This window comes from Triplophysa rosa, linkage group LG8 (assembly GCF_024868665.1).
Source record: "Triplophysa rosa linkage group LG8, Trosa_1v2, whole genome shotgun sequence".
Lineage (NCBI taxonomy): Eukaryota > Metazoa > Chordata > Actinopteri > Cypriniformes > Nemacheilidae > Triplophysa > Triplophysa rosa.
The window spans coordinates 1,767,654-1,795,372 of NC_079897.1; the positions used below are offsets into that span (position 1 = coordinate 1,767,654).

Genomic DNA, 27,719 nt, shown 5'->3' on the forward strand with positions numbered 1-27,719 from the left:
ATTTTACGATCATTTTAAAATCCCAGCTATTAATATTCAGTGCCTGTTAAAGTGCATTTATTAGAATACCAAACATACCAAAGCTGAAAGCAGCACATTATCAAGACACATTTTTAATGAGTGTGATATTTACCTTTTAAAAAAGCAGTCACATGAAATAACAGATAGCAAAACAACAGAGTCCATTATTGCTCACTGATCAGTACACAAGTTGACAAAGATTTTTTTTAATTATTTGTGTGTCTGGCTTAAAGGGACAGTTCACCCGACAATGAAAATTCTGTCATCATTTACTCACCCTCGGGTTGTTCCAAACCTGTAAAAATGTCTTTGTTGTGCTAAACACAAAGGAAGATAATGTCAGTAACCAAACTGATCTCATCCCCAATTTACTGCCATGGTAGGGAAAATAAATACTGGGAGTCAATCGGGGATGAGATCTGTTTGGTTACTTACATTCTTCCAGATACCGTCCTTTGTGTTCAGCCCAACAAAGACATTTATACAGATTTGGAACAATCTAAGAGTGAGAAAATGATGACAGAATTTTCATTTTTGGGTGAGCTATCCCTTTAATTCGTTGCGTTTTTATTTTCCCAAAAATAACATTTATTTACCCACATTGCAAACTTGCATGCTGAATCCAATATGATCCTTATATGAAGGCCGCAACTCTCATTGATTGAAAGATTGAAGTGATTAAAACCACACAAAACTGTTGCACAGTAAATAACAAAAAAATCATCATGCGTGAAAGTAGATAAAATGTAAGTATATTGAAGTACTTTGGCATTTAGAAAAGTGATTCAAGTAAATCTGTCTGCACTACGTCACACTCCAAAAACACTGCGTTTGGCTAATATCTGCCGAATACACTGACAGAACAAACTGAAATATCAAAAAACAAAATGAGAGTCTATGTGGATTGCCAAAGGTCGACTGCATTTCGGTCTTTCGGTTCAAACGATAACACTTCAGCACTTCGTAACATACATTTGCTGTTTCGTCATCAAAACAGAATCTTGAGATGCCCAGTGTTAAGCAAACTAAAGTGGCTAGCTCTTTGAATATTTTGCTAGACTAAGCAACGCTTCTCAAAATGTTCACTAAAGCCACCGTCTTCTGAATGTGATCCAAGATAAGAAACTAATCCTCCCAGACGGAGCTCATTTTCCTGCGTCAGAGGACCGTTCGGGTGCTTCGGATCGGCTTTTAACATTAAATCCTAATGGCATTTTATTCCGGGCTTGTTTCATCCCACAGTGACTTTCCCCAAACAGCAGGCAGGGAGACGTTATATGAAACCAGGCATTGAACGAACAACTTAAGCACAACAACAAAACTATCATGAAAAACTGAGAAAGTTAGAGGAAGCAAAACTAAATGAAATCTTGTATAATAAAAGACGATAAAACCACATAAATAAAAGCTTGTGAAAGTAAATGTCACAGTTTAGTCCGTGTGTAAGGACGAATAAATAGTGGAGAGTGAAATGATGGTGTCTTGACCTTTGACCCCGTGTGCAGTGAGTGTCCAGACACTGAGAGAGGAGCTCTTGAGAGCTTAATACTGCATCATCTCCTGTGCTGCACTGTTTGTCTCTTTTTTCCCAGAATTCCTCAGTCATTGTGCAGAAGCATCAGGGACGGCCTCAATGCCGTGTCGCTCCAGCTGTGATCGGAGAAGAATATTCTCGCTCTTCAGCTCCTGCAACTGAAACCCACAACATAGGAAATGTTGATATTTGATCTAAAAGTCGAGGAAAATCGATCAGAAGAGCTAAATTGTTGAAATAGTATCTCAAAAGATCGAGGGACATGTTGAAACATTAGCGATAAACACATAAAACTAGAGGAAAATGTTCACGTACAAGATTTGAACACAGAGAAAGATATTTGGAAGAATGCTTGTAACCAAACAGTTCTTGGTCTCCATTGACTACCATAGTAGGAAAAATGACAATGGTAGTCAAAAGTGATCAGGAACTGTTTGCTGTCCTACATTCTTCAAAATATCTTCTTTTGTGTTTAAAAGGAAAATGTATAAAGCAATTTTTCCTACTGTTATAGTCAATGGTGACCAAGAACTGTTTGGTTACAAGCATTCATCCAAATATCTTCCTCTGTGTATAGACATTTATACACATTTGGAACAACTCGAGGGCGAGTAAATGATGGCAGAATTTTCATTTTTGGGTGCACTGTTCCTTTAAGTGTCGGATGTAAATATAAACGTTTAAGAAAATGTTAAAACAGATTTTAAAGTGAGTGTAACTTAAACCAGTTTGATCTCATAAGAATTCGTAAATATTTTCCAAGCTATGGCTTATTCGCATGTGCAAAAAGGATGATCTTTTAGAAAAAAATTAGAATGAACTTAGTCTCACCCCCAAACGTGACCGTCAATGACACGAAACCAGATCAAACTGAACTAAAATGTACGAATGGGATCATACAAATGTATATGAATTTGCCACCTCATAAAATAGTTACGAATTGTCACGATATTGCGCTGTTTAAACAGGATTTCGCTAGCTTTCTTTGGATTAAAAATAAAAATACAACAACCAAATATTGTAAAAAATGGTTTGTTTGGTGTAATAAAATCAGCCTGTTTTAAGAAAGTAGAAAATCATTTAAAATTACATTACAGCTGCTTTTGAGGCAATGAACCACGTGTAACATCATAAATGCAATTCATAAAAACAATAAACGCTATAAAATCTGGAGAAATGGAGACATCAGAGCAAAGATAAGTGAAATGATTACATCACAGGGTCACTGACCAATCACAGATCAGTTAAAGCGGTGCATACAGTACCTGCTGTCTGAGCAGATCGTGGTCCATCTGTACTCTCTCCAAGCCTCTCAATGTCTCCTGTAGACGCTGGTTATGTTCCTGAAGCTCACCGATGTAATTGCACGCCTTCGATAAGATCCCACCTTTACTCTGAGAAAAAACAACAACCACATGTAATATATTCAAAACTTATCAGTATTCGAACCCAAGACCTTTACAGCTCTACCAAAAAAGCATTCTCCCATCATGCAATATTCCATCTCTCACCGCGCTGGTCTTGGTGCTCTCCATGCTGCAGTCGGGGATGATCTTCGAAAGCGTCACAATCCAGTTGTTGATTTTGTCTCGCCGTCGTCTCTCCACTGGACGTGGGAATAAGAACCGAGGCCAAAAGAAAAAACTTGCTTCAGTCTATCAACCCTATACTGTCCTCTACTGGCAGATGCATGTCAATGCCCTCTGGGATTTGCAGAATTGGATCTGTCATTCGCAAAATTCTGCACCTGCCTCTTTTGCATGTTTGTACTTTCAGCTCCCTATAAATGCATAGTATTCGGAGAGGTGTGAAAAACATCTTAATTCAAGAACACGTTTACATCCATTGCACAAGATTTCCACCAAATCAGCAAAAGGAATCCATTGAATGCATCAAGCCTGGAGTAAGACAAATATACTAAGATTGAGAGAATCCGTTCCGACACCCGTACACTTCTTGAAACGGATGTGGTTGTCATTAGTTCGGTTATCTTCCTGCTTAGAAACCGATCACTTATTTTAACAGTTATACATCTATTACTTTTATTTTATAATACATAATATACATTTTATGACACACACACGTGCTCAAAAGCATTATAAATATAACAATTTTATATTACAAACCTACTGGCGATTATTTTCAGTTAGTATCGCTAAGGAAAGAAATCTCTATTTCTATACCCTATAATGTATATAGAAAATCTATTAAATAGATAATAATATCTATATAACTATGTATTTCATAATTGTCTGATTTTCTGAACATGGTTTTCCTGTAACGCTGCTTTACAACAATGTAAAACTGTGAAAAGCAATGTAGAAATATGTTTAAATTAAACTGAAAGCGAATGCCGGTACCTTCATTGTGTTGCGCTCTTCTCCTTTCGTCTCTAGGGGTGCGTGGACTGTCCATTTTCCTTTAGAAGTAATAAAAGATGACATTTAAACAACCATTATTTCTTTCATTTCTTCACCTCACTTGCATAAACATTAGGGGTGTAACGGTATGTGTTTTCATACCGAACCGTCACGGGTAACATTCCAAATATAGTCATCATTCCTATGCCTTACTCCCTTCGAAGGGCAGAGCCCTTGGAGTTTAGACTTTGTAGTGTATTTGCATTTGCGTGCCATTATGTATGCGTTTGGAATACACTTGGCAAAGGGAGCGACGTAATTTCCTCATTATCTTCAGCTGGCATGTTCCCGTGACAACGCAGCATAATGTTCGTCAGCAGATGTCGCTGTTTTAATGGCATAACTTAAGCATAAAACCTAACTGTTTACAAATAAACATACGTTTTATATTTTAAGAAGTTTTTAAAAGTTTTTAAATTTCCCCGTGACAGCTCGTGACGGTTCGGTTAAGATTAGGCGTACCGCTACACCCCTAATAAACATACATAACCTTTTCTTTAAGGTATAATATAAAAGAAATATTGAATTTTTTATTACAACAAACAAAGTTAATATATTTTTGGGGTTGTTTGACTTTAAATTGTTGCATGTATACATCAGTGTTGTGTTAGCCATCGAGCACCGCTGCTCTCCAAACAGAGGCTTTAAAAACGCACGTTGGTCAACTTCTCAGTACGCCAACCTCAACATCAGTTCTACAAAGCTAAAGCTGATGATGGTGTGGATTGGCAGATATCTCTGTAAAGTCTCTGTGTCCTTCCCTACTGATCTCCGGGGAGTCTCGACTCTGCCCGTGTTCATTAGGTTATAAATTAGGGTACGGAGAAGCAGCTGCCGTCTGCGAGGAGACTCGGCTCCTGTCTAATGACACAACTGTTCACTGCGAGGAATCTTCCCTCAGGTTCGCTTTAATTAAGTCACGACTCCGTCTGTCATACCTCAGAGGGCAGAGTACACAACACAGGGCTGAAACGTCTCGCAAGACGCCACAGAAGAGGCGAGAGACGCCTTAACAGTGCTAATGCAAAACAACAAAGAAAGTGGTTGTAACTCAACTTAAAGAGTAACTATTACAATGTCCTTAAAATGACATTTCATGCCGTGTGTAATGTTGCTGTGTGTGAATGTAAGCAGTCTGCCAGGTTGTTAAGCCGAAAGTTATTGGCTTTGGAAAAAGGAGTCGACTCTGAATCACGCGAACGAGTCGTCTGTCGTTCTAATTTCAGTTCTGTGTCGTATTTGCGTCACTCGGTGTAATGCCCGCCTACGTTCCATTTGTGACACTGAGACACTGTACGCGGTAAACCAATCACAGCAGACTAGACCATCTGTTTTCTGTACAAACACAAACTTTAAAGTGTTGCATACACAAAAGCAATTTTCACAAACAAAAGATCATTTCAACAATTATTGATCAGCATAAAAATAAAGTTGATTAAACAAATGTTGACCTCCTGACCACACTATGTGGGGTAAGTTGTCACAGTGTATTGTAGACCTTTCAGAATTCTACAACGATTATAAAACACAAAGCAAGTCATGAAACAGCAAAAATAAGTAAACCATTGTTTTGGCCAACAAATATTCATGAATTGTACAAATACATATCATTTAAAGCACGTGAGGCAACTTGCACCAATGAAATCTGGTTTGTTTTACCCAAATCAGACAAAAATAAAAGGTACTATTGTTCTACAAAGATGTTAAAGTTTGATTAAAACATATCTTTATTATATATTTACAGAAAAGTGACTCAAAAAAATGGACCTTTAAATTGAACTTTAAACCTTATGGCTACTAGGATATAGCTCCTGTGACAACTAGCCCCGGTCTTTTCTACAGCACAATACACTGTATGTTAGCATTCTATTGTCTAACCGCGGTGGCTCGGATCCCCGAGTCTAATAACCTGTGGGATATAGGATTCAAATTGTTGTGTAATTCAATCATCGTGCTGCAGATGTGAAAATCCTAAGCAGCGCAAAGCTTTACGTGTCCAAACAAAATAATCAAAGCGAAAGAAGCTGAAAAACAACTCGACAGACACGTGATTCTTCAGCAGGATATTTCTTCAAGCCACAGAGTGCATTTTGGTGGATGAGGGATGTTGCGACAGCACAAGCGCATGAGCAACATCATCTATTTACACAATACTTCTGCTTCCACCTTTAAACCGAATAACAAACATACTCTCAGATCATTTATCACTGAATGTGAAAACACGATCCTACCAGAAGCCCTGCTTTCATACAGTATGGATCTGCTTGTTGTTAGCGAGATCCAAGGGTTTAACGGAGAGAAAGGCACGTGCAACTCAATGCTTGTAGGCAGTTTCTCTCCTATAAGTGCCTTACTGTAAGTGCAATTCACGCTTGTTCTTACAAACTGAAACGATTTTCATTGATTATTAACAACACGAACTGAGCCAAGTTATTTTGACATATAACTGTCATTGTCCTATAAAAACAACCTGTAAGTTTCATAACACAGAAGTCCAAGTCCCATCAAATTCTGTCTCAGTATGACATCACAGCGCCACTAAAGAGAAGATAAATGTCTACATCTATTCATGCACAGTGCATAGACGCAAACATGTGGATGTGTAAAAAGTGTGGCTAAAGTTTTAAACTGCACTTTATTTTACTACACATTCAGTTTTCAACAAGACACAGTTTGACGTTTTTAGTGAAAATTAGTTCACAGCTGACTATATTGGATCCGGCATTAAAGGTGCAGTTTGTAACTTTTTTGCAGTAAAATATCCAATAACCACTAGGCCAGTGTTATATATTTTGTTCAGTTGAGTACTTACAATATCTCAATTGTTTCCAACTACTTGTAAATCGTGAGAAAATTGCCATTTTAACCAGTGACACGGACCGTGTCTGGCAATGGCATCATTTCCACGTTACCAAAGAGACTAGATGGAAAGCCTGCAACCTTCAGCGGAATGCAGGAAATGAGACTAGACGCTGTTATATGATTGGCTGAGGTGCCTCACGTGATTCGGGTAAGCCGTTACGCTTTCTCAAGATCTTGCATCTCCCTAATAACACAGTCTCAGGCGTTACCCTCGTTTCCGCTTTTACTGCCGTAGAAACCATGACAACACAGTCTCGTGGACAAAGTGTCACGTATATATTGTGATGTATGTATTTATTGAACCAGCAGATCATCTGACTAATAGTAATACATTTTATGAATTATGTCTAATGCGAATCATCCATAAACGTGATTTCTCCTTCACGTCTGATTGATTATTAGTGGTGGAGTTGAAGACGACAGTTCCCATTATTACACACTCCTTGACAGCGTCATCAAGCTACACCGTTGTTGTACACATCTGTTTTGAATGTGCGGCCATTGCGGCGGATTTTACAAACTGCGCCTTTAATGTCGCAACACTCACGTGTGAGAAATACCGTTTTTTACCATATTGCTTAGTCTCTTACAGATTAGTTTGAGCATTTATACACTTTCAACCAAAATGACCCATTTTGTTATTAAAAAATCCATTCTCGAAGCCAACAAACCAGATGAAACCTGTTCGTCGTCTCCTTTGCTACTTACGCAGTGTATGCATGAGTGCGTGGAGCTATAGTCCTCTGTGGGGCAGAATGCAGAATATCCGGAGGAGTCATCATGACGTAAAACTGACCTACAACGGACAGAAGCACATTTGCATTCATACATGCGTCTTATGACAAGGCTATATTATGTCTTAGATTTTAATCCGAGTAATTGTTCAGGCCTATTGTGATTTTATTTTTTGGGTTCTGAAAGGAAAACCCATGTACCTGTGGTTTGCGTGAGTGAGGGTTCACCTGCAGCCCGCACGGGCTGAGCTGTGGCCGTTCCCTCGCTCACAGAGGCTTCTGGGAAATATGCACATCGTGCCTCCTCTCCGGTACGCTCTCCAACAGCGCTGTCACCATTCCGAAAGGGGTTTTGAATTACTGTCTGAGAGACAACAGGTGTGTAATGGTTACAATCCGTTATATTGGCTCTTAGTCATCGATCAGTTTAATATTTATCGTCTGCTCTGATGTGTTGTCATGTTCAGCCGGCTGTTTAATGAGAGTCAGGCCAATAAACATTTCAGCGCAATAAAGAACTAGGAGCGAAACGGGACGTTACGTGAAAGTGGTGCTGATGCTGGGAGTGAGTCGGTTGCCATGGTGCCAGATTCTGTACCTGTGTAACAGCCTGCTGGCCTCCGGTGAGGTTGGCTGATGACAGAACATTAACCGCTGCTCCTCGACTCAGACCATCTGATACCTGAATCACTCGATAAGTCACCTGATGAGAAGACCGAGAGATCTTCAATGCATCTTTGCATTAGAACAGTATTAAAGTAATACTGAACACCTGTACACACTCACTTTTTTTCGGCAGAACACAAAATGAGACTTTTTGAATATGAAATATGTGCATATTTGTGTTAGGAAGGACCCCCAAATGTAAAGCTCTCAAATCAAATAATCTCATGTGATGATGTAATTGACATCTAACCTGATGTGTTGAAAGCGGCCTTAATTGATTTTAAAGCTATTTTCAGTGAATTCAGTATGAATAGCTTTTTGGTATATTTTTGGACTATTTGTTTGTCATTTATAAGAGATTGACAAACACCAACACTATAAACTATAAAACGTTGTACGAAAGACAGCTGTATGAAATGGAAAACACAATTTCCCTGTAATATCTTTGTTTTAAATAAATGCTTTCTAATGACAACAGAACAAGACACACAATTAAAGAGTTCAGCAAGGATTCCCTAAAGCTCCCAGGAGTAAGTTTTTAGCACACAGCATGACTGCATTCTTCATCTATTTAATAATCACCCCTGCAGGATGTGCAGAAGGCTGTAGATGATTTAATTTAAAGGTCTAGAACAGCACAGTTGTCTCCGAAAAGAATACGTATTTGTGAAAAACCCTTTAACAGGACCTCTGCCCAATCTGCCCGTCATGTGACTCGCCTGCTGACCGACATGTGACACCGGCCCGGTGCCAATCCCAGCTAGAGATTGATATCACATGATTGATGCTGCTAATAAGTGAAGCTCATAAAAACATTTTTAGGTTACATTCTGCCTCAAAATCTAAAGAAACACACATATTTATATTTCGTATAAATTGAGTAATTTGAGAGTTTTGTCACATTATTTTAGCAATTTAAACAGATTTCCCCCTAAACTATCATAACCAGAAGCCTTTGGGACTTACTGTATTAAATATAGTATCACGGCAAAATAGAATACAGTATTATTTGTATTCAGTCCAAGTATGCAGAAATACAAATTGGTATGTTTACCCCACATTACGGTTATTATTTAAAAAAAACTTGATTTTTAATTCCAGAGAATTATGACCGGTGCATGGTTTTGACAGCTTCCTGAGATTTAACAACAGAAGAAACTTTCTATTCTTCAGTAAATAAACCAGGCAGAGAATTGGAGTACGTCGAAATGATGAGAGGATGTTGAAAATCAAGCCCACCTGTCCGCCAGTATTTTCTGAGTGAAACTGATAGTGAAAATTGCCATCTGAAGGTCGAGAAACACTGGTGATTGCAGTGACTTTATCCCCCGAATCAACTGAAAACACACACATCAATGAAAAACAGCAGCACATAACTAACATGTAACTAAAAGATACTGAAAGAAAGATGTACAAGATGGTCACAGATTCAAGTTTCATGCCAACTACTCAGATATAAAGCAAATATTTCAGGAATACAGAGGAATTTTAGAAAACTGAAAAAAGAAAAACTGAGCATGTATCATGACACAAACATTGGGATAAAAAACAGTTTTTAAAAAGGCAATGGCATACCTTCAGGTATCTGTACAACCTTCCTTTCTTGTTGTTTATGACTGTAGAGAGGAAGATTTAAGTATGAAAAGGAAGTTGTTCTTGCAACATTCATAATAACATATTTATTTTTCCTAATTTACACACATGTAAAAAAATGTTTAACCCAAACTCAAAAAGTTCCAAAGCAACTGCCAAAAGTTGTTTTGACAAATAGAAAATGCTTCCTCAAAACACTAGATATGACCTGCTAGTTGATGAAGCGCCAATGCATTCATAATAATTGCATTCAACTTTTTCTCCGAACACACTCAACACAGCATGCAATTCAATCTATGTATTTTATCATTCGCGTGACTAGCCTGTTTATGACAAACTGAATCGCAAAATCCCTAAAATTCAATGCATTACCTCAGTGAAGTGTGTAAGTTGTGCTCCAACATGTCCATCAGTGCATGTAACTACAGCTGACACGCGACGCGAGTGGGTCTGTTGATCACGGGAACAAACACTCGGGTCATGTGAGGCTTCTTTCAACTTCATGCGGCGCTAGGTAAGCGAATCGGCTTATGACAGCAAGTATCGCGAGATCTGTGTTTTCGGTGCGGTACTTTTAAAACGCCCTCGCGATACTTCGATGTCATACGCTGATCGGTCTGCGCAACGCCGTGTAAATGAGAAAACGTAGCGTAGCAAAAAAGTTTATTAAAATCAGACTGGTTCAAATCACAAGCTTGTTTTAATCGGCAGTTGGTTACTTCAGATTGTTGACGTAAGTTAAATTATTATTTTCCGTGTTAAAAACTTTTTAAGGAATTTAAATGTTTCTAAACATCCTTTCCTACGTAAGTGACATATTCAGCTGTTTACAGTTAATACAAATATTTGGGCTTTCACATTCAAGACAGTGAGCGTGATTAGTTTTCTAATATTCAATGCAATAAGACTCCACAACTGCGCATGCGCAGCTCTCTTTCTACGTCCTGCTCTTGTTCTCAAGTCAGAAAGCTTTCGGTCTGTGATTATTTTACGTGTACTGTACATATAGCCGAAGTTTCTTTCAAACGTTTTTTTTTTTGTCCATATTAATCACGTTTTCGTTATTTACAAGTGGATTCGCTCTATTTTCATCCCCGCATTCTGCTCGAGCGTTAAGGTTAGCTAACGTTACCAGGCTCTTGGGAAACTGAGGTGGATTGTATTGGGGGTTTTTTTTGCATTGTTAGTATTGACAGGTAAAATGGATCACAATTCACATCAGTCTATACGCCGTCATAATTTTTTTTTATAAAAAAAAACGTCGTTTTATAATAAGACGCCACTTCATAGGCAAATTCGTCTGCTCATGACAAGCTCTACCTGTGCAGTGTTTGAGGAATCTACGTTAATCCACGGCAAGTAATTTATATTTTGTACTTAAGCAATAACCAACTGAATATCATTTACAGACATCAGAAACTAAATCTTCACAAATGTAATGACTGAAGGACGTCAGGTCCGGGTTTATTACACTACAGAAATCTTATGCGATGTATCATTTATTTTGGACGAATAACCCCCAGGAAGACTATACGTGCATTGACGAACACACGCCACTAGATGGCAGTGTGTTCTTTTAATCAGATTCACACGTTCCTTACACCTGAAATGACACTCTTGTCAAACACAACAGCATTGGCCCAAGGTTACACAGATATTTCGTTTTTGTCTATATTTTGTTTTAAGATTCAGTTTTCTCTGTTGTCAATATACGTTATTCCATTTTCTCGTCTCTACCTCATTGAAGGTTCATTTAAGGTGTTCTGGTAATGGACACAAAGCATTGATTTTATGTGCTACCTTGCAAAACAATACCACAATCAAGTTTAAATCCTTTCAACAGCAAAGCAATATAGTAGCTAATAGATATTATCCTAGTGAAAATCTCAAATCAAATTTATAAAACGGTCAGTTCTGGTTATAGAACCGTGCTGAAAATTCTGAGCCGAGAACAGTTTGTTATCATGCCGTGTCGAACCAGTCTCACGTGGAAACATAACTGTAACCGTTTCAGACTGTGCTTAGAACCGTTCGGCGCGATGGTGGAAAAGCGCTCTTACGAGTGTTTTCTCACCTGACACATTTAATACGGTTGAATCGCACTAGAGTTCGTTTTTCTTCTTGGTGCGGTTCGTTTGGGCAGGTGTGAATGCAGCAATAGCACTCGAGTGCACACGAAAAGCAGAAGGAGGTCTCGGTACGCTTTCAAAGGAACCCTGGAGCGGTTCGTTTGTGGTGAGAACGTGATTCGATGCAAAAAGTACTGCACTTTGTGAACTAAACCAGTTGTTGTAGTCAGCTGCACTGTGCATATGGAATGAGGACAAGTGTTTGTTGACAGTTTGCATTAGCATGGCATCTCGCGGACAAACTTTTAGTTATGAGGAGGTGCGGAGCCTCATAGAAATTTGGTCTGATGACCATATTCCATCCTAGGGATGGGCATTTTTCAATAATTTCATATTCGAATATTTGAGATCATAAAAAAGAATATTTGAATATTTGCTTAAGTTTTTATTTAGTCACAATTTCACATCAAGCTTATAATTATCATAAAATATTCATAACGCATTAATATTATATACTGTATAGGTTTTTTAATGTTGAAAAAAAGGACAAAATAGAAAAATACATAAAAACGGCATTTAAACCTGTTCTGAACGGTATATTACAAAAAGTAAACAGACAAAACAAAACGAACAAAACGCAATGTCTGTGATACGTGGTCATTTTGTTTTACATGTTCTTGATAAGAAAAACAAGCATATACAGTAGGTCTATTTTACTCGTGAACGTTCCTCATACGGTTAACAAGCTGACAGCGGAGAAAACGAGCTGCTCTTCTAACTCCCGGTAACAAAATCCATCTGACAAGAATATCTGGCTTTATTATAATGTTGATAATTAATAAAGTAAACGGGCTTGATACCATGCCGACTGTTCAGATCCTAAAATTTACCACGCAACAATTCGTTAACATTAGTTGCAGTGTGTCACGGAGAGGTCCCGTGACTATACATGAACTATGCACACTGATTCATTCTCACATACATTTACATACATATACATTAACACAGTCTGTTTGCCGGTACTGACCTGTGTAATATTGTAAGGAGATGTGGAATATTGTATGTTTAAATGTGAATTGTGTGGAGTGTAATGAAAGGGTATATTGTGTAAATGTTTGGCAAGTAGCTATAGCATTAGCGTTTGCAGGTTTTGAGTTTATGTATGGCATTATCCACCATTATTCATTATTCATTCATTCAATCATTTAGTGCACATGTAATTTGTTTTCTTACCTGCTAAATGGTACATTCCAGGGGGCGTGGCCTTGGGTTGAAAATGGCTGCTAGATGCAGCATGGTGGAGAGTGCAGTTGTGTGCTAGTCAGTGGTATGCTAGTCAGTGTGTACTCATAGTTTGATCGCATGGTTGGGGCGATTGCCTCCATGTTAATTTACAGCTCATAAATGCTTACTCCAGGTATGGGTTTGCAAATATGTTTATTTTATTTTACTTTGAAGTTTTTTTTTCTTTCACGTGTTTGTTTTGTTTTCATCTGGGATTCTTGCACTGCTTGGATTAAAGCCTTCTTTGAAACGGGACTTACTTTGTCTTGGACATTCTTATGCCTCCAGCTGCCCGAGCTATCGCTCACATATTGTTTTTTATTTTTTGGGGAANTGAATACTTTTGGATAGAACTGTGCCCTTACCTTGTGTAAGTTTCAAATATTAGAATCACGTTTACCAATAAAATTGAGAATAACTTTTCTAAATGTGCTTCAAAGCATAATTGCATAACTTCAAATGTGCTTTAAAGCATTGGCATATTTTCACAGCTCTACAGGGGCACAGGCCTCTCATTACTTGACACTTTTTTCTTTTGACATATTCTTCTAAATTAATCATTTTCAATTATTAACGTCCACTGAATTTTATGTATGATTGTATTTCCAGTTTTTTTTTTGTCAAAACTTTATACAAGATCTACCATGCTCTCCTGCAAGCTGACATTAAGAACCGTTTTCATTCGTGTCAGTGTCTTTCAAATGCCCTACAGTGTGCTTCAGTTAGCTATAAAAAACTACGAAATGTGCCATTCTGTCCTCGAAATTGACACTGAGAACTGTTTAAACTTGTTCGTGTTTATTTTCCGAAAGCAAGCATTAGTAAGTTGCAGATCCGTTTTGTAAATGAATATATGGACAAAAATGATCAATATTAAACTTAGCCCGTGTTTACACTCGACTTCTTTTCGAAGCTGCTAGCGTCTGTTTTACATTATAATCCCATGGAGTAAACCGTGTCTTCAAAAACGTCCTGAGCGCTTTTTTAAACGCCAGCGCCGGCGTCTTTTTCTGCAGCTCAGAGCGTCTTTTGAGGTTGAAAAAAGTTCAACTTTTTCACGTCAATCTCCTTTTCCCCAGCTAACCAATGACTGAGACCTGTCGTTTCCATAACAACATGCGAGGAACGTGATTGGTCGAGAAGGCTCCAGCTCGAAAAAATAAAATGGCGGCCGAAACGTCCGTTGGAGCATAGTTTTGTATAAATGTAAGTTTAATTTTCACTTTCAACAACTTCTGATTGCATTCCTAGGGAGAAATTAGTATTGTAGTCTTTAAATATGTGATTAGTTATTGCAAAGACGCTATCTGTTTGTAATTCAAATAGACTTCCGTTACGCTGATTCTCTGGGCTGCCTTCGTGCACAGACACTGTTTGTAACCAAACGCTGCCAGCGTATTTTTTTTATCTAAAAAATGACTTGGTCAACTTGTTCGTCTCAAAAAAGAAGTTAAGTGTGAACACGGGCTTAAACTAGAGATTTATACTGGGGCTAGCCACTGCCGCGGAGCAGAGCGAGGGCTCAGACCTGGACGTGTAATGTATATTGAAATATCGAAAATGTGTTTAAAAACCATATCATCGTTATCGAAATTAATTCTATCGCGATAGTTATTGAATCTTTTCCTGAAGCCTAGATTCAATAAATGGTTGATTGTACGTGCAATCTTACTAGCAGCAATAGCTTTGCCTGTGAATCCCTTTTTGTGCAACGCCATGATGACTGCAACCATTGAGGAAGAAGAATGATTTCCAGCACCACCCTCCTTTTAAAGCTAGTCTGTTATTCTAATTCAATCAGCATTACAGAGTGATCTCCAGTCTGAACATCTCACCGTTAACCAGAGAATCACTGACATGATGTCAGCTGTTTGTGGCGTTGAAATGGATCATGTTTTTTTTGGACTAAGTTCATTTTCATGGCAAAGAGACTTAAATTAATTCATCTGATCACTCTTCATAACATTCTCAGACTACTTGTTATTACACTATGACTCTCAAATACATGCGACTTACTAGTAGTTGCTATTAGCGACTCCAGCCTTGTGCCTTCGCTTCAACAGCTACTCAGGCCTTGTGTTCTGTTCATACCAGAGACAGTCACAGTGACATGATGTTTCAGACATGGTTGACTTTTTTGTGGCTTAGGGTTGACAATTGGAATTGCTTGAGTGTTTTACGTATATTGGAAGCTTACCATTGATATTTTCTGATATAGAGTCTCATAGTGTCATCGAAATGAAGGATAACTGTCAAAACGCACATAAAAGATCTATAAAATATCACAATCCTATGATACCCGAGAGGACTCTATCAGTTACATAACATGTCATATGATATGTAGTTATATGTGTCCTGAAAATTACTGACAAAAATCATGCACTAAAAATAAAACAAATGCTTTACAAATTTGAAGAGAGATCTCACATGGGTATTTGAACCACCAAATGTTAAAATCTTTGATAGTAAAAATGTAATTATTTGTGTACATTCATTTCCAAAACTTTATTGGCCTACGACTGTATCGACACTATCAGACTACTGACTGATGCATCAAATTTACGATTAAGTACCTTGGGAACCAGGGCGTTGCAACGTAATGACTGAGAATAACTTCCAGGGGAGGCATCGATGGATCCAGAAAGTCCAGACTTTGTTCCTTCATTGTTCACCTACTCTAAACTGAGTCAGTGTATGGAAGCTCGAACGAAATTGCACAGGTAACCTTTTTTCTTGCTATCATTTTACCCTACCAAATGGTGGGATATCCTAAATAATATTTCTTGGTTGTTATTTGTTTTGGTTATAGGTTTAATAGGAAGAGAAAGTGGGCTGAATCTATTTGCAAGTCATCTCTGGCTGACACATCAATCCGTCTCCGTGCAGCTTCAGGGTCGTCCACTCGAGAGCCTACAACAGACTATGAGCCTCCAGAATGTAAAGGGGAGATTTGTAGTAGTAAGAGTTTCAACTGGTCCAATCAACATTTATCCACCTCTGTAAAATGAAACGATCAACTCAACTTTATTTATATAGCGCTTTTTACAATTTTTTATTGTTACAAAGCAGCTGTACATGAAACATATTGACTATAAGCAAAACATTCAAGGTAATACAAAAAAAAATAGGTGAACGCACAGAAGACAGACATGCACACACAGGTTCAAACACACCCACATGCAAAACACAGACTCACAACTCCACACGCACAGAACACAAAATACACACACACACACACCGTTATCAATGTTGCACTGAACCTGTGTGTCAAAATGCTGTCAATTATCCATAAATCATGTAGTGTAGGGTGAATGGTTTTTCTCATGATACATATCGTCCTCTCTCAGATGAAGAAGATGCCATGATCCCTCGAGCCATCTTTAGTGAACTTCAAGTCCATCATAACCAGCTTCTGAGAGAGTGTGACAACTTGCGCACAAAATGCAACGCACTCAAAGAGGAGAACGAGCAGCTGAAGGAGGCACTGGGGAGCAGGAGATTTTCTTTCAGCTCCATCAGGAATAATGCCCGACACTTCCTTTTCTTTACTGGTCTGACCACTATCGTTTTTGAGTGGTTGCTATCAAAATTGAAAGACAGCGTTGCGGTTACGAACGGAGTTTTGGGCCTGGAAGATCACCTGTTAGTCGTGTTAACGAAACTGCGCTTGGGCGCAAGCAATACGGACATTGCCTTTAGGTTTAATGTAACAGATACCGTCATCTCCAATATTTTAAGAAACTGGCTGCCGATAATGGCACGAACATTAAAACCAATCATCACATGGCCAAGCAGGAAGGCTATTCTCAGGAAAATGCCAAGATGTTTTAAAAAGAAATACAGGCAGTGTCGGTGTATCATTGACTGCGCTGAGATTTTTATCGACAGACCTGATAATCCTACCGCTCGAGCACAGACGTGGTCGAATTATAAGCATCACAATACAGTTAAATACTTAGTTGGGGTGACGCCAGCAGGAGCAATTTCATTTTTGTCACCAGGTTGGGGTGGCCGTGTATCTGACAAAGAAATAACAACAATATCAGGATTCTTCCAACTGCTGGAGCCAAATGATGTCATTTTGGCTGATCATGGATTTTTGATTCGGGAGGACCTTGCAGCGTACGGAGCCACGCTTTATATCCCACACTTCACAAAAGGCAAGAAACGGCTCGCCGCTCACGAAGTTGACACATCAAGAAGACTGTCAAGTTTAAGAATACACGTGGAAAGAGTCATTGGTCGATGGAAGCAATTCAAGATTTTAACATCTGTAATTCCACTTACTCAGGTAGACATGCTGGATGACATGGTGATCGTGTGTGGAGCATTAACAAATCTTTGCAGAAGTGTAGTGGTTAAAAGATAGACAGACTGACCCAACTGAGATGGGTGCTAAACATGGTACATCTCCAGGGTTTTATTGTGGGATCGTTTTGTCTTTCTGCATTATTTGAATTGCTTTTTATTGACTTCGAATATTGCACTGCACTGACCGGGCATTATAATTTCTAACATCGTTTGTTTTATGACTATATATATAAGAAAATGTTTTTTATACTCGCACAGTAGTTATAGCAGCAGTAGTTCGAGGGATTGACATTGTTCTATCATACATTACACAATGAAAAGGAGTTAGTACTAACCCAGCCATGCACGTGCACTTCGCAGTCAAAATGATGTTGTTTGTCTTATTAATTCATGGTAGCCTGTGTATAGCTGCTGCGTTATGTCCTTGCCGCTGGCTAGGCAGCACGTCGGTCCACAATAATCAAAACTCCCTGACGCATGTTGACTCTCATTTTGTCTTCGTCCAATTTAGGAGGTTGAATTAATGCCTGCGGGTCCGGGAAGATTATTTTCTGCAATTCCATGCAGGGACCAGGGTACTCCGTGATGATTTTGATGTGGTCCGGGCAGTCAAACCACTCCAGCATTTGAATGACGTAGGGGATTATGGGAGGTTTTTGCAGCCGAGACATCATTTTCACTTCGGTCATATAGTCAGCCTAGAGAAAAGAGTATAAGAAAGGGTTACTTGCCTATGGTTTACTCTTTAGATTTAAAGAGCATATATTGTTAGAATTATTTGGATGGACGTTTCATCGATTTGATCTGTGTAGATACAGACCAGCTGAAATCTCTGTGGGAACTCAAGCTTTATTGTCTTTTTCATGTCTATTTCTTGTTAACTGCTGGTTCATATCAATTGTATTGTATCATAGGCCATTAAATAACTACAAATAAATTCATTATGATTGGGCGACTTACATTATCATCAGTACTGTAGTGTCGTTTTGAATCTTGTTTAAGGGCGCTTTCTCACCATTAGTTCGGTTAATTTGGTCCGGACCAATAAAAAAAAAAGATTCATTGTAGCATTTTTCAGCGGTGTTGGTTCCTTTTCACACCACACTGATTGCTTTAGTCCGTACCAAAATGCAGTCACGTGACAACACGTGGAACATGTACATCCCGCACTTGGATGTACTGCTGGCGGAGATTCTTTACCTTAACCCAGCACTGTTACACAGGTCTATTAAACCCCCTTTCCCTGAGTTTGCTAAACAATGAAAATGTCTTGCTGTTCGTGAGTTTTTGAAAGTTGGGATATAGAAATGTTCAAATATTCGATCCGCAATAACTATTCAAAAATTAAAAATGCTATTCGAATATTTGTATTTTTCATAAGAATAAAAACTGCGTCACCACATGGTGTTGCCGCTACAGAAGACCTTAGAGTTGTCACGTCTTATTTAATGCTTCTTCAGTTCATCTGTAATGATTTTATAATATACAGAAAATATAAAAAATTTGTATGTGTTCCTAAATCTTTGTTCACTCAGATCGCAAGCTTGTTTAAATATTTTAAGTTTACACACCGGATGCCCGTATCGCGTGTTATTCTCGGCTCACATATTAAAATGTTTAAAAACTGGTGACACAGAGTTTGTTAACATTACTTACATTAGGTATAAAAATTCCAACGTAATATTAAATGATTAACAATAATTCATTTATTACCATAACCTGTTCCGAGCGGTTATTCTTAGTAAATTCATATTCATTCGTTAAAAATATATTAAGTAATGCTAATTTCAACAACTTGAAACATGAAAATGTACATTTCACTGTTTAGCTTATTTAGTGTGTTAAAAATAACAGCTGGTTCCACATAATGGAAACATGTTATCGCTACTTAAATACTTTTAGTAGGATGAACTTATTTGATTCAAGTTATTTGGACATTATTTGGACATGGTTGTTTAAGTTTACTCAGTTCAGTTTAGTTCGTTTTACATTAAGTATTTGAGTAGAGATAACATATTTCAGTTGTGTGGAACCACTGTCCATAATTTAATTATGTTCGTTTAAAGTATAATTTTTTTCAGTGCATGCCGACTGATCAGATCCTAAAATTTACCACGCAACAATTCGTTAACATTAGTTGCAGTGAAATGTACATTTTCATGTTTCAAGTTGTTGAAATTAGCATTACTTAATATATTTTTAACGAATGAATATGAATTTACTAAGAATAACCGCTCGGAACAGGTTATGGTAATAAATGAATTGTTAATCATTTAATATTACGTTGGAATTTTTATACCTAATGTAAGTAATGTTAACAAACTCTGTGTCACCAGTTTTTAAACATTTTAATATGTGAGCCGAGAATAACACGCGATACGGGCATCCGGTGTGTAAACTTAAAATATTTAAACAAGCTTGCGATCTGAGTGAACAAAGATTTAGGAACACATACAAATGATTTTTTTTATATTTTCTGTATATTATAAAATCATTACAGATGAACTGAAGAAGCATTAAATAAGACGTGACAACTCTAAGGTCTTCTGTAGCGGCAACACCATGTGGTGACGCAGTTTTTATTCTTATGAAAAATACAAATATTCGAATAGCATTTTTAATTTTTGAATAGTTATTGCGGATCGAATATTTGAACATTTCTATATCCCAACTTTCAAAAACTCACGAACAGCAAGACATTTTCATTGTTTAGCAAACAACTCAGGGAAAGGGGGTTTAATAGACCTGTGTAACTGTGCTGGGTTAAGGTAAAGAATCTCCGCCAGCAGTACATCCAAGTGCGGGATGTACATGTTCCACGTGTTGTCACGTGACTGCATTTTGGTACGGACTAAAGCAATCAGTGTGGTGTGAAAAGGAACCAACACCGCTGAAAAATGCTACAATGAATCTTTTTTTTTTATTGGTCCGGACCAAATTAACCGAACTAATGGTGAGAAAGCGCCCTTAAACAAGATTCAAAACGACACTACAGTACTGATGATAATGTAAGTCGCCCAATCATAATGAATTTATTTGTAGTTATTTAATGGCCTATGATACAATACAATTGATATGAACCAGCAGTTAACAAGAAATAGACATGAAAAAGACAATATAGCTTGAGTTCCCACAGAGATTTCAGCTGGTCTGTATCTACACAGATCAAATCGATGAAACGTCCATCCAAATAATTCTAACAATATATGCTCTTTAAATCTAAAGAGTAAACCATAGGCAAGTAACCCTTTCTTATACTCTTTTCTCTAGGCTGACTATATGACCGAAGTGAAAATGATGTCTCGGCTGCAAAAACCTCCCATAATCCCCTACGTCATTCAAATGCTGGAGTGGTTTGACTGCCCGGACCACATCAAAATCATCACGGAGTACCCTGGTCCCTGCATGGAATTGCAGAAAATAATCTTCCCGGACCCGCAGGCATTAATTCAACCTCCTAAATTGGACGAAGACAAAATGAGAGTCAACATGCGTCAGGGAGTTTTGATTATTGTGGACCGACGTGCTGCCTAGCCAGCGGCAAGGACATAACGCAGCAGCTATACACAGGCTACCATGAATTAATAAGACAAACAACATCATTTTGACTGCGAAGTGCACGTGCATGGCTGGGTTAGTACTAACTCCTTTTCATTGTGTAATGTATGATAGAACAATGTCAATCCCTCGAACTACTGCTGCTATAACTACTGTGCGAGTATAAAAAACATTTTCTTATATATATTGTCATAAAACAAACGATGTTAGAATTTATAATGCCCGGTCAGTGCAGTGCAATATTCGAAGTCAATAAAAAGCAATTCAAATAATGCAGAAAGACAAAACGATCCCACAATAAAACCCTGGAGATGTACCATGTTTAGCACCCATCTCAGTTGGGTCAGTCTGTCTATCTTTTAACCACTACACTTCTGCAAAGATTTGTTAATGCTCCACACACGATCACCATGTCATCCAGCATGTCTACCTGAGTAAGTGGAATTACAGATGTTAAAATCTTGAATTGCTTCCATCGACCAATGACTCTTTCCACGTGTATTCTTAAACTTGACAGTCTTCTTGATGTGTCAACTTCGTGAGCGGCGAGCCGTTTCTTGCCTTTTGTGAAGTGTGGGATATAAAGCGTGGCTCCGTACGCTGCAAGGTCCTCCCGAATCAAAAATCCATGATCAGCCAAAATGACATCATTTGGCTCCAGCAGTTGGAAGAATCCTGATTTTGTTGTTATTTCTTTGTCAGATACACGGCCACCCCAACCTGGTGACAAAAATGAAATTGCTCCTGCTGGCGTCACCCCAACTAAGTATTTAACTGTATTGTGATGCTTATAATTCGACCACGTCTGTGCTCGAGCGGTAGGATTATCAGGTCTGTCGATAAAAATCTCAGCGCAGTCAATGATACACCGACACTGCCTGTATTTCTTTTTAAAACATCTTGGCATTTTCCTGAGAATAGCCTTCCTGCTTGGCCATGTGATGATTGGTTTTAATGTTCGTGCCATTATCGGCAGCCAGTTTCTTAAAATATTGGAGATGACGGTATCTGTTACATTAAACCTAAAGGCAATGTCCGTATTGCTTGCGCCCAAGCGCAGTTTCGTTAACACGACTAACAGGTGATCTTCCAGGCTCAAAACTCTGTTCGTAACCGCAACGCTGTCTTTCAATTTTGATAGCAACCACTCAAAAACGATAGTGGTCAGACCAGTAAAGAAAAGGAAGTGTCGGGCATTTTTCCTGATGGAGCTGAAAGAAAATCTCCTGCTCCCCAGTGCCTCCTTCAGCTGCTCGTTCTCCTCTTTGAGTGCGTTGCATTTTGTGCGCAAGTTGTCACACTCTCTCAGAAGCTGGTTATGTTGGACTTGAAGTTCACTAAAGATGGCTCGAGGGATCATGGCATCTTCTTCATCTGAGAGAGGACGATATGTATCATGAGAAAAACCATTCACCCTACACTACATGATTTATGGATAATTGACAGCATTTTGACACACAGGTTCAATGCAACATTGATAACGGTGTGTGTGTGTCTGCGTGTGTATTTTGTGTTCTGTGCGTGTGGAGTTGTGAGTCTGTGTTTTGCATGTGGGTGTGTTTGAACCTGTGTGTGCATGTCTGTCTTCTGTGCGTTCACCTATTTTTTTGTTTGTTTTTACTTGTATTACCTTGAATGTTTTGCTTATAGTCAATATGTTTCATGTACAGCTGCTTTGTAACAATAAAAAATTGTAAAAAGCGCTATATAAATAAAGTTGAGTTGATCGTTTCATTTTACAGAGGTGGATAAATGTTGGTTGGACCAGTTGAAACTCTTACTACTACAAATCTCCTCTTTACATTCTGGAGGCTCATAGTCTGTTGTAGGCTCTCGAGTGGACGACCCTGAAGCTGCACGGAGACGGTTTGATGTGTCAGCCAGAGATGACTTGCAAATAGATTCAGCCCACTTTCTCTTCCTATTAAACCTATAACCAAAACAAATAACAACCAAGAAATATTATTTAGGATATCCCACCATTTGGTAGGGTAAAATGATAGCAAGAAAAAAGGTTACCTGTGCAATTTCGTTCGAGCTTCCATACACTGACTCTGTTTAGAGTAGGTGAACAATGATGGAACAAAGTCTGGACTTTCTGGATCCATCGATGCCTCCCCTGGAAGTTATTCTCAGTCATTACGTTGCAACGCCCTGGTCCCAAGGTTTATCTAAATTTGTGCTCAGTCATAGTGTCAACACAAATATTCATTTTCACAAAGTGTGCTGCCTCAGTTTTTATGATGGCGAATTGCATATACTCCAGAATGTTATGAAGAGTGATCAGATGAATTTAATTTTATTGTGAAGTACCTCTTTGCCATGAAAATGAACTTAGTCCAAAAAAAACATGCATTCCATTTCAACCCTGCCACAAAAAGACCAGCTGACATCATGTCAGTGATTCTCTGGTTAGCACAGGTGAGAGTGTTGACGAGGACAAGGCTGGAGATCACTCTGTAATGCTGATTGAATTAGAATAACAGACTGGAAGCTTTAAAAGGAGGGTGGTGCTGGAAATCATTCTTCTTCCTCTGTTAACCATGGTTGCAGTCATCATGGCGTTGCACAAAAAGGGATTCACAGGCAAAGCTATTGCTGCTAGTAAGATTGCACGTACAATCAACCATTTATTGAATCTAGGGCTGGACAATAATTCAATAACTATCGCGATAGAATTAATTTCGATAACGATGATATGGTTTTTAAACACATTTTCGATATTTCAATATACATTACACGTCCAGGTCTGAGCCCTCGCTCTGCTCCGCGGCAGTGGCTAGCCCCAGTATAAATCTCTAGTTTAAGCCCGTGTTCACACTTAACTTCTTTTTTGAGACGAACAAGTTGACCAAGTCATTTTTTAGATAAAAAAAATACGCTGGCAGCGTTTGGTTACAAACAGTGTCTGTGCACGAAGGCAGCCCAGAGAATCAGCGTAACGGAAGTCTATTTGAATTACAAACAGATAGCGTCTTTGCAATAACTAATCACATATTTAAAGACTACAATACTAATTTCTCCCTAGGAATGCAATCAGAAGTTGTTGAAAGTGAAAATTAAACTTACATTTATACAAAACTATGCTCCAACGGACGTTTCGGCCGCCATTTTATTTTTTCGAGCTGGAGCCTTCTCGACCAATCACGTTCCTCGCATGTTGTTATGGAAACGACAGGTCTCAGTCATTGGTTAGCTGGGGAAAAGGAGATTGACGTGAAAAAGTTGAACTTTTTTCAACCTCAAAAGACGCTCTGAGCTGCAGAAAAAGACGCCGGCGCTGGCGTTTAAAAAAGCGCTCAGGACGTTTTTGAAGACACGGTTTACTCCATGGGATTATAATGTAAAACAGACGCTAGCAGCTTCGAAAAGAAGTCGAGTGTAAACACGGGCTAAGTTTAATATTGATCATTTTTGTCCATATATTCATTTACAAAACGGATCTGCAACTTACTAATGCTTGCTTTCGGAAAATAAACACGAACAAGTTTAAACAGTTCTCAGTGTCAATTTCGAGGACAGAATGGCACATTTCGTAGTTTTTTATAGCTAACTGAAGCACACTGTAGGGCATTTGAAAGACACTGACACGAATGAAAACGGTTCTTAATGTCAGCTTGCAGGAGAGCATGGTAGATCTTGTATAAAGTTTTGACAAAAAAAAAACTGGAAATACAATCATACATAAAATTCAGTGGACGTTAATAATTGAAAATGATTAATTTAGAAGAATATGTCAAAAGAAAAAAGTGTCAAGTAATGAGAGGCCTGTGCCCCTGTAGAGCTGTGAAAATATGCCAATGCTTTAAAGCACATTTGAAGTTATGCAATTATGCTTTGAAGCACATTTAGAAAAGTTATTCTCAATTTTATTGGTAAACGTGATTCTAATATTTGAAACTTACACAAGGTAAGGGCACAGTTCTATCCAAAAGTATTCAATTCTAATAATCATATGTAGCTTTGCACACTGCTGGCATCTAGAATGATTTTGATCAGCATTGTATTGTTCATATCAGAGGGCTCTCTCAACTTCTAGCTTACATTTTACTTTTTGTAATACTACTACTACATTTTATTTATAGGCACCTTACTGACACTCAAGGACACCGTACAGCAAACAGTCAACAATAACAATCATCATTAAAGACAATTAATACAAGCTAAATACAAGTTTAAGTGCAGCAGATGATCTGAGAGTGCGAGTCGGAGTGTAATTGCAAAGGAGTTCTGCTAAGTAGGGAGGAGCCAAATTATTGAGTGCTTTATAAGCGAGGAGAAGGATTTTAAAGTTAATTCGATATTTAACCGGAAGCCAATGCAGGTGTTGTAATGTGACACAGGACTAAAGCATCCTGAGACCATTCATGTGTGGGGTTGCTTCTCAGCCAAGGGAGTGGGCTCACTCACAATTTTGCCTAAGAACACCGCCATGAACAAAGAATGGCACAAAAACATCCCCGGAGAGCAACTTCTCCCAACCATCCAAGAACAGTTTGGTGATGAACAATGCCTTTTCCAACATGATGGAGCACCTTGCCATAAGGCGAAAGTAATAACTAAGTGGCTCGGGGACCAAAACATCAACATTTTGGGTCCATAGCCAGGAAACTCCCCAGACCTTAATCCCATTGAGAACTTGTGGTCAATCCTCAAGCAAAACAAAAACCTACAAATTCTGGCTAACTCCAAGCATTGATTATGCAAGAATGGGCTGCCATCAGTGAGGATGTGGCCCAGAAGTTGATTGACAGCATGCCCGGGCCAATTGCAGAGGTCTTGAGAAAGAAGGGTCAACACTGCAAATACTGAGTCTTTGCGTAAACTTAATGTAATTGTCAATAAAAGCCTTTGACACTTATGAAATGTTTGTAATTATACTTCAGTATACCATAGTAACATCTGACAAAAACATAAAAATCACTGAAGCAGTAGACTTTGTGAAAATTAATATTTGTGTCAGTCTCAACTTTTGGCCACGACTGTACATGAATGTCATATCACGTATTACTGTACTGTGTGTCCCGTTCATTGAATGATTAAATTAAAACTGAATGATGTTATTAACTAGTGGTTCTCAAACTGGGGGCCACAGATTTTGTGGCATTTTGTGAAATCTAGACCTTTTTCATAGATTTTATGCTATCAAATATCAGAAAAATAAGACCACCAACCTAAAGAATTTATGTCTGAATATGAATATGTTTTTGGTTTAATTAAAATTCTATGTTTAAGATGACACGTCTTTATTTAGGAGCCCCAAAGCAATGCACTCTGCACACAGGGGATTTTACAATGAAAACGTTTGAGGACCACTGAGCTAAACTATGAGCATTTAGGTTTGTTTACGTTAACATGGTACTTCTGGTAACGTTAACGCTAATGTAGCTGACGTCGTGGTTGCTGCTGTTACTAATGTGTCGTTCTAAACTACATCATTGATTTTGCCTTTGTGTTTGATGAACAGTGGAGAAAACCTTGCCTGATATGAAATGAGCACTGCAGAGACGAGAATTCCCGATGATTTCGTCCGTCCAATCTGTTCGTTTAATGGCTTGCAACCATAAACTTCTACGTTTAGCTTCAAAGGGCTTCCTCGATGACGGTATTCTATAGAAATGAAGCCCATCTTTTCGGCGATTCCTATTTAGACACCCAACAGCACAACACGACATTTTTATGGCAGTTGTCTCGTCTGTTTCACGTGTTTATGGATTGTTTCCGCGCTGTTTTTCTGCCACCAGAATGCGCGCACAGCGGGCAGTGACGCAACCGTGACGTCGACTCCAAATTGGCTGTTATAACCATAGATATAAGTAACTAGATGCCGCATTCAAGCCATCCAGGCACGTAGACGTGCCCGCCATCTTGGAACTGTCCACTGACGTCACTCATAGTTGACCAGAAAGCCCCAACAATGCGCGCCATCACGTGCATTTAAATTCCTGAAAATGGGATAACCTTTCGTTGTTGTCATGTGTTAGTGAAGCAGATATAATGTTCGAGTTAACACAATTACAAATATGTTTTCATAATCATACACAGTCATCTTGATTTTGAATGTTATCGGACCGGCTCGCACAGTTCCAATATGGCGGACGATCTACGTGTAGCGGCCCATAGAAACAGATGCCAATGCGGCATCTTGTTATTTATATCTCAAACTAGGATTGTTTTGGTACTGTAAATATGTAAACCTTCTTTGGGAAAAAAAATATTGGATATTTTTGTGTTTTGATTACAGATTTGTGTGTGAAGTTTGAAAATTTACTTTTAGGTTTTGTTGAATATAAAAAAGAAGAGCCCGATATACTTTATTTGATTAATCTTATTTTGGTACTGGCTAGATGTTATATTCATAAGTGTAAATTTAATTTACACAAGCCGTGTTTCAATGCTTTTATGTAAGATGTTAAATTTATCTGTATCCTCCTCTTCTAGCACGAAAGCTCTGAAGACAGATTTTTATGCATATAATATTTTGTCATACTGTATTGGAGCCGGGGGGGGACATTTTATGAAATATAGAAATGTATCATAGATTGTATGCAATCAAACATCAGAAAAATAAGACCACCAACCGAAAGAATCGATATTCCAGCATTGTATAACTGAATATGTTTTTGGTTGAATTAAAATTCTAAATTTAAGAATATAAGTCTTTATT

The 27,719-nt window shown here is 38.3% G+C and overlaps 2 protein-coding genes across 10 annotated transcripts; one reads left to right on the forward strand and one right to left on the reverse strand.

Moving 5' to 3' along the window:
* Positions 1-534: 534 nt before the first annotated feature.
* On the reverse strand, positions 535-26,890 carry LOC130557658 (upstream stimulatory factor 2). Of its 7 annotated transcripts, XM_057339632.1 has the most exons (10): positions 10,203-11,181; positions 9,813-9,853; positions 9,477-9,574; positions 8,170-8,274; positions 7,773-7,935; positions 7,546-7,633; positions 3,916-3,974; positions 3,067-3,161; positions 2,821-2,949; positions 535-1,713 (listed from the first exon to the last, which is right to left on the reverse strand). In XM_057339632.1, the coding sequence occupies exons 1-10, from the start codon at positions 10,238-10,240 to the stop codon at positions 1,624-1,626; spliced, it is 906 nt and encodes a 301-aa protein (XP_057195615.1). In that variant the 5' UTR covers positions 10,241-11,181; the 3' UTR covers positions 535-1,623. The 7 variants fall into 7 exon arrangements, with proteins under 7 accessions (XP_057195615.1, XP_057195613.1, XP_057195611.1 ...); XM_057339630.1 differs by lacking the exons at positions 535-1,713; positions 2,821-2,949; positions 3,067-3,161; ... (3 more) ...; positions 8,170-8,274; positions 10,203-11,181 and adding exons at positions 21,483-22,426; positions 22,834-22,982; positions 23,072-23,166; positions 26,530-26,890 and having other exon boundaries at positions 9,509-9,574; XM_057339628.1 differs by lacking the exons at positions 535-1,713; positions 2,821-2,949; positions 3,067-3,161; ... (5 more) ...; positions 9,813-9,853; positions 10,203-11,181 and adding exons at positions 19,341-20,951; positions 21,483-22,426; positions 22,834-22,982; positions 23,072-23,166; positions 26,530-26,890.
* LOC130557659 (uncharacterized) lies at positions 13,658-18,951 on the forward strand. 3 transcript variants are annotated; one of them, XM_057339634.1, is made up of 5 exons: positions 13,658-14,389; positions 15,804-15,903; positions 15,993-16,141; positions 16,531-17,474; positions 18,006-18,951. In XM_057339634.1, the coding sequence occupies exons 2-5, from the start codon at positions 15,815-15,817 to the stop codon at positions 18,078-18,080; spliced, it is 1,257 nt and encodes a 418-aa protein (XP_057195617.1). In that variant the 5' UTR covers positions 13,658-14,389; positions 15,804-15,814; the 3' UTR covers positions 18,081-18,951. The 3 variants fall into 3 exon arrangements, with proteins under 3 accessions (XP_057195617.1, XP_057195618.1, XP_057195616.1); XM_057339635.1 differs by having other exon boundaries at positions 15,993-16,120; positions 16,531-18,951; XM_057339633.1 differs by having other exon boundaries at positions 13,659-14,389; positions 16,531-18,951.
* Positions 26,891-27,719: the final 829 nt, after the last annotated feature.

Excerpts from the sequence above, each read along its gene's own strand:
- LOC130557659 (XM_057339633.1), top strand. The coding sequence starts at position 15,815 with ATGGATCCAGAAAGTCCAGACTTTGTTCCTTCATTGTTCACCTACTCT. Across the intron at positions 15,904-15,992 it reads GCTCGAACGAAATTGCACAG|GTTTAATAGGAAGAGAAAGT; the intron begins GTAACCTTTTTT and ends TTTTGGTTATAG. Across the intron at positions 16,142-16,530 it reads TAAAGGGGAGATTTGTAGTA|ATGAAGAAGATGCCATGATC; the intron begins GTAAGAGTTTCA and ends GTCCTCTCTCAG.
- LOC130557658 (XM_057339627.1), bottom strand. The coding sequence starts at position 26,727 with ATGTCGTGTTGTGCTGTTGGGTGTCTAAATAGGAATCGCCGAAAAGAT. Across the intron at positions 22,983-23,071 it reads GCTCGAACGAAATTGCACAG|GTTTAATAGGAAGAGAAAGT; the intron begins GTAACCTTTTTT and ends TTTTGGTTATAG. Across the intron at positions 22,427-22,833 it reads TAAAGAGGAGATTTGTAGTA|ATGAAGAAGATGCCATGATC; the intron begins GTAAGAGTTTCA and ends GTCCTCTCTCAG.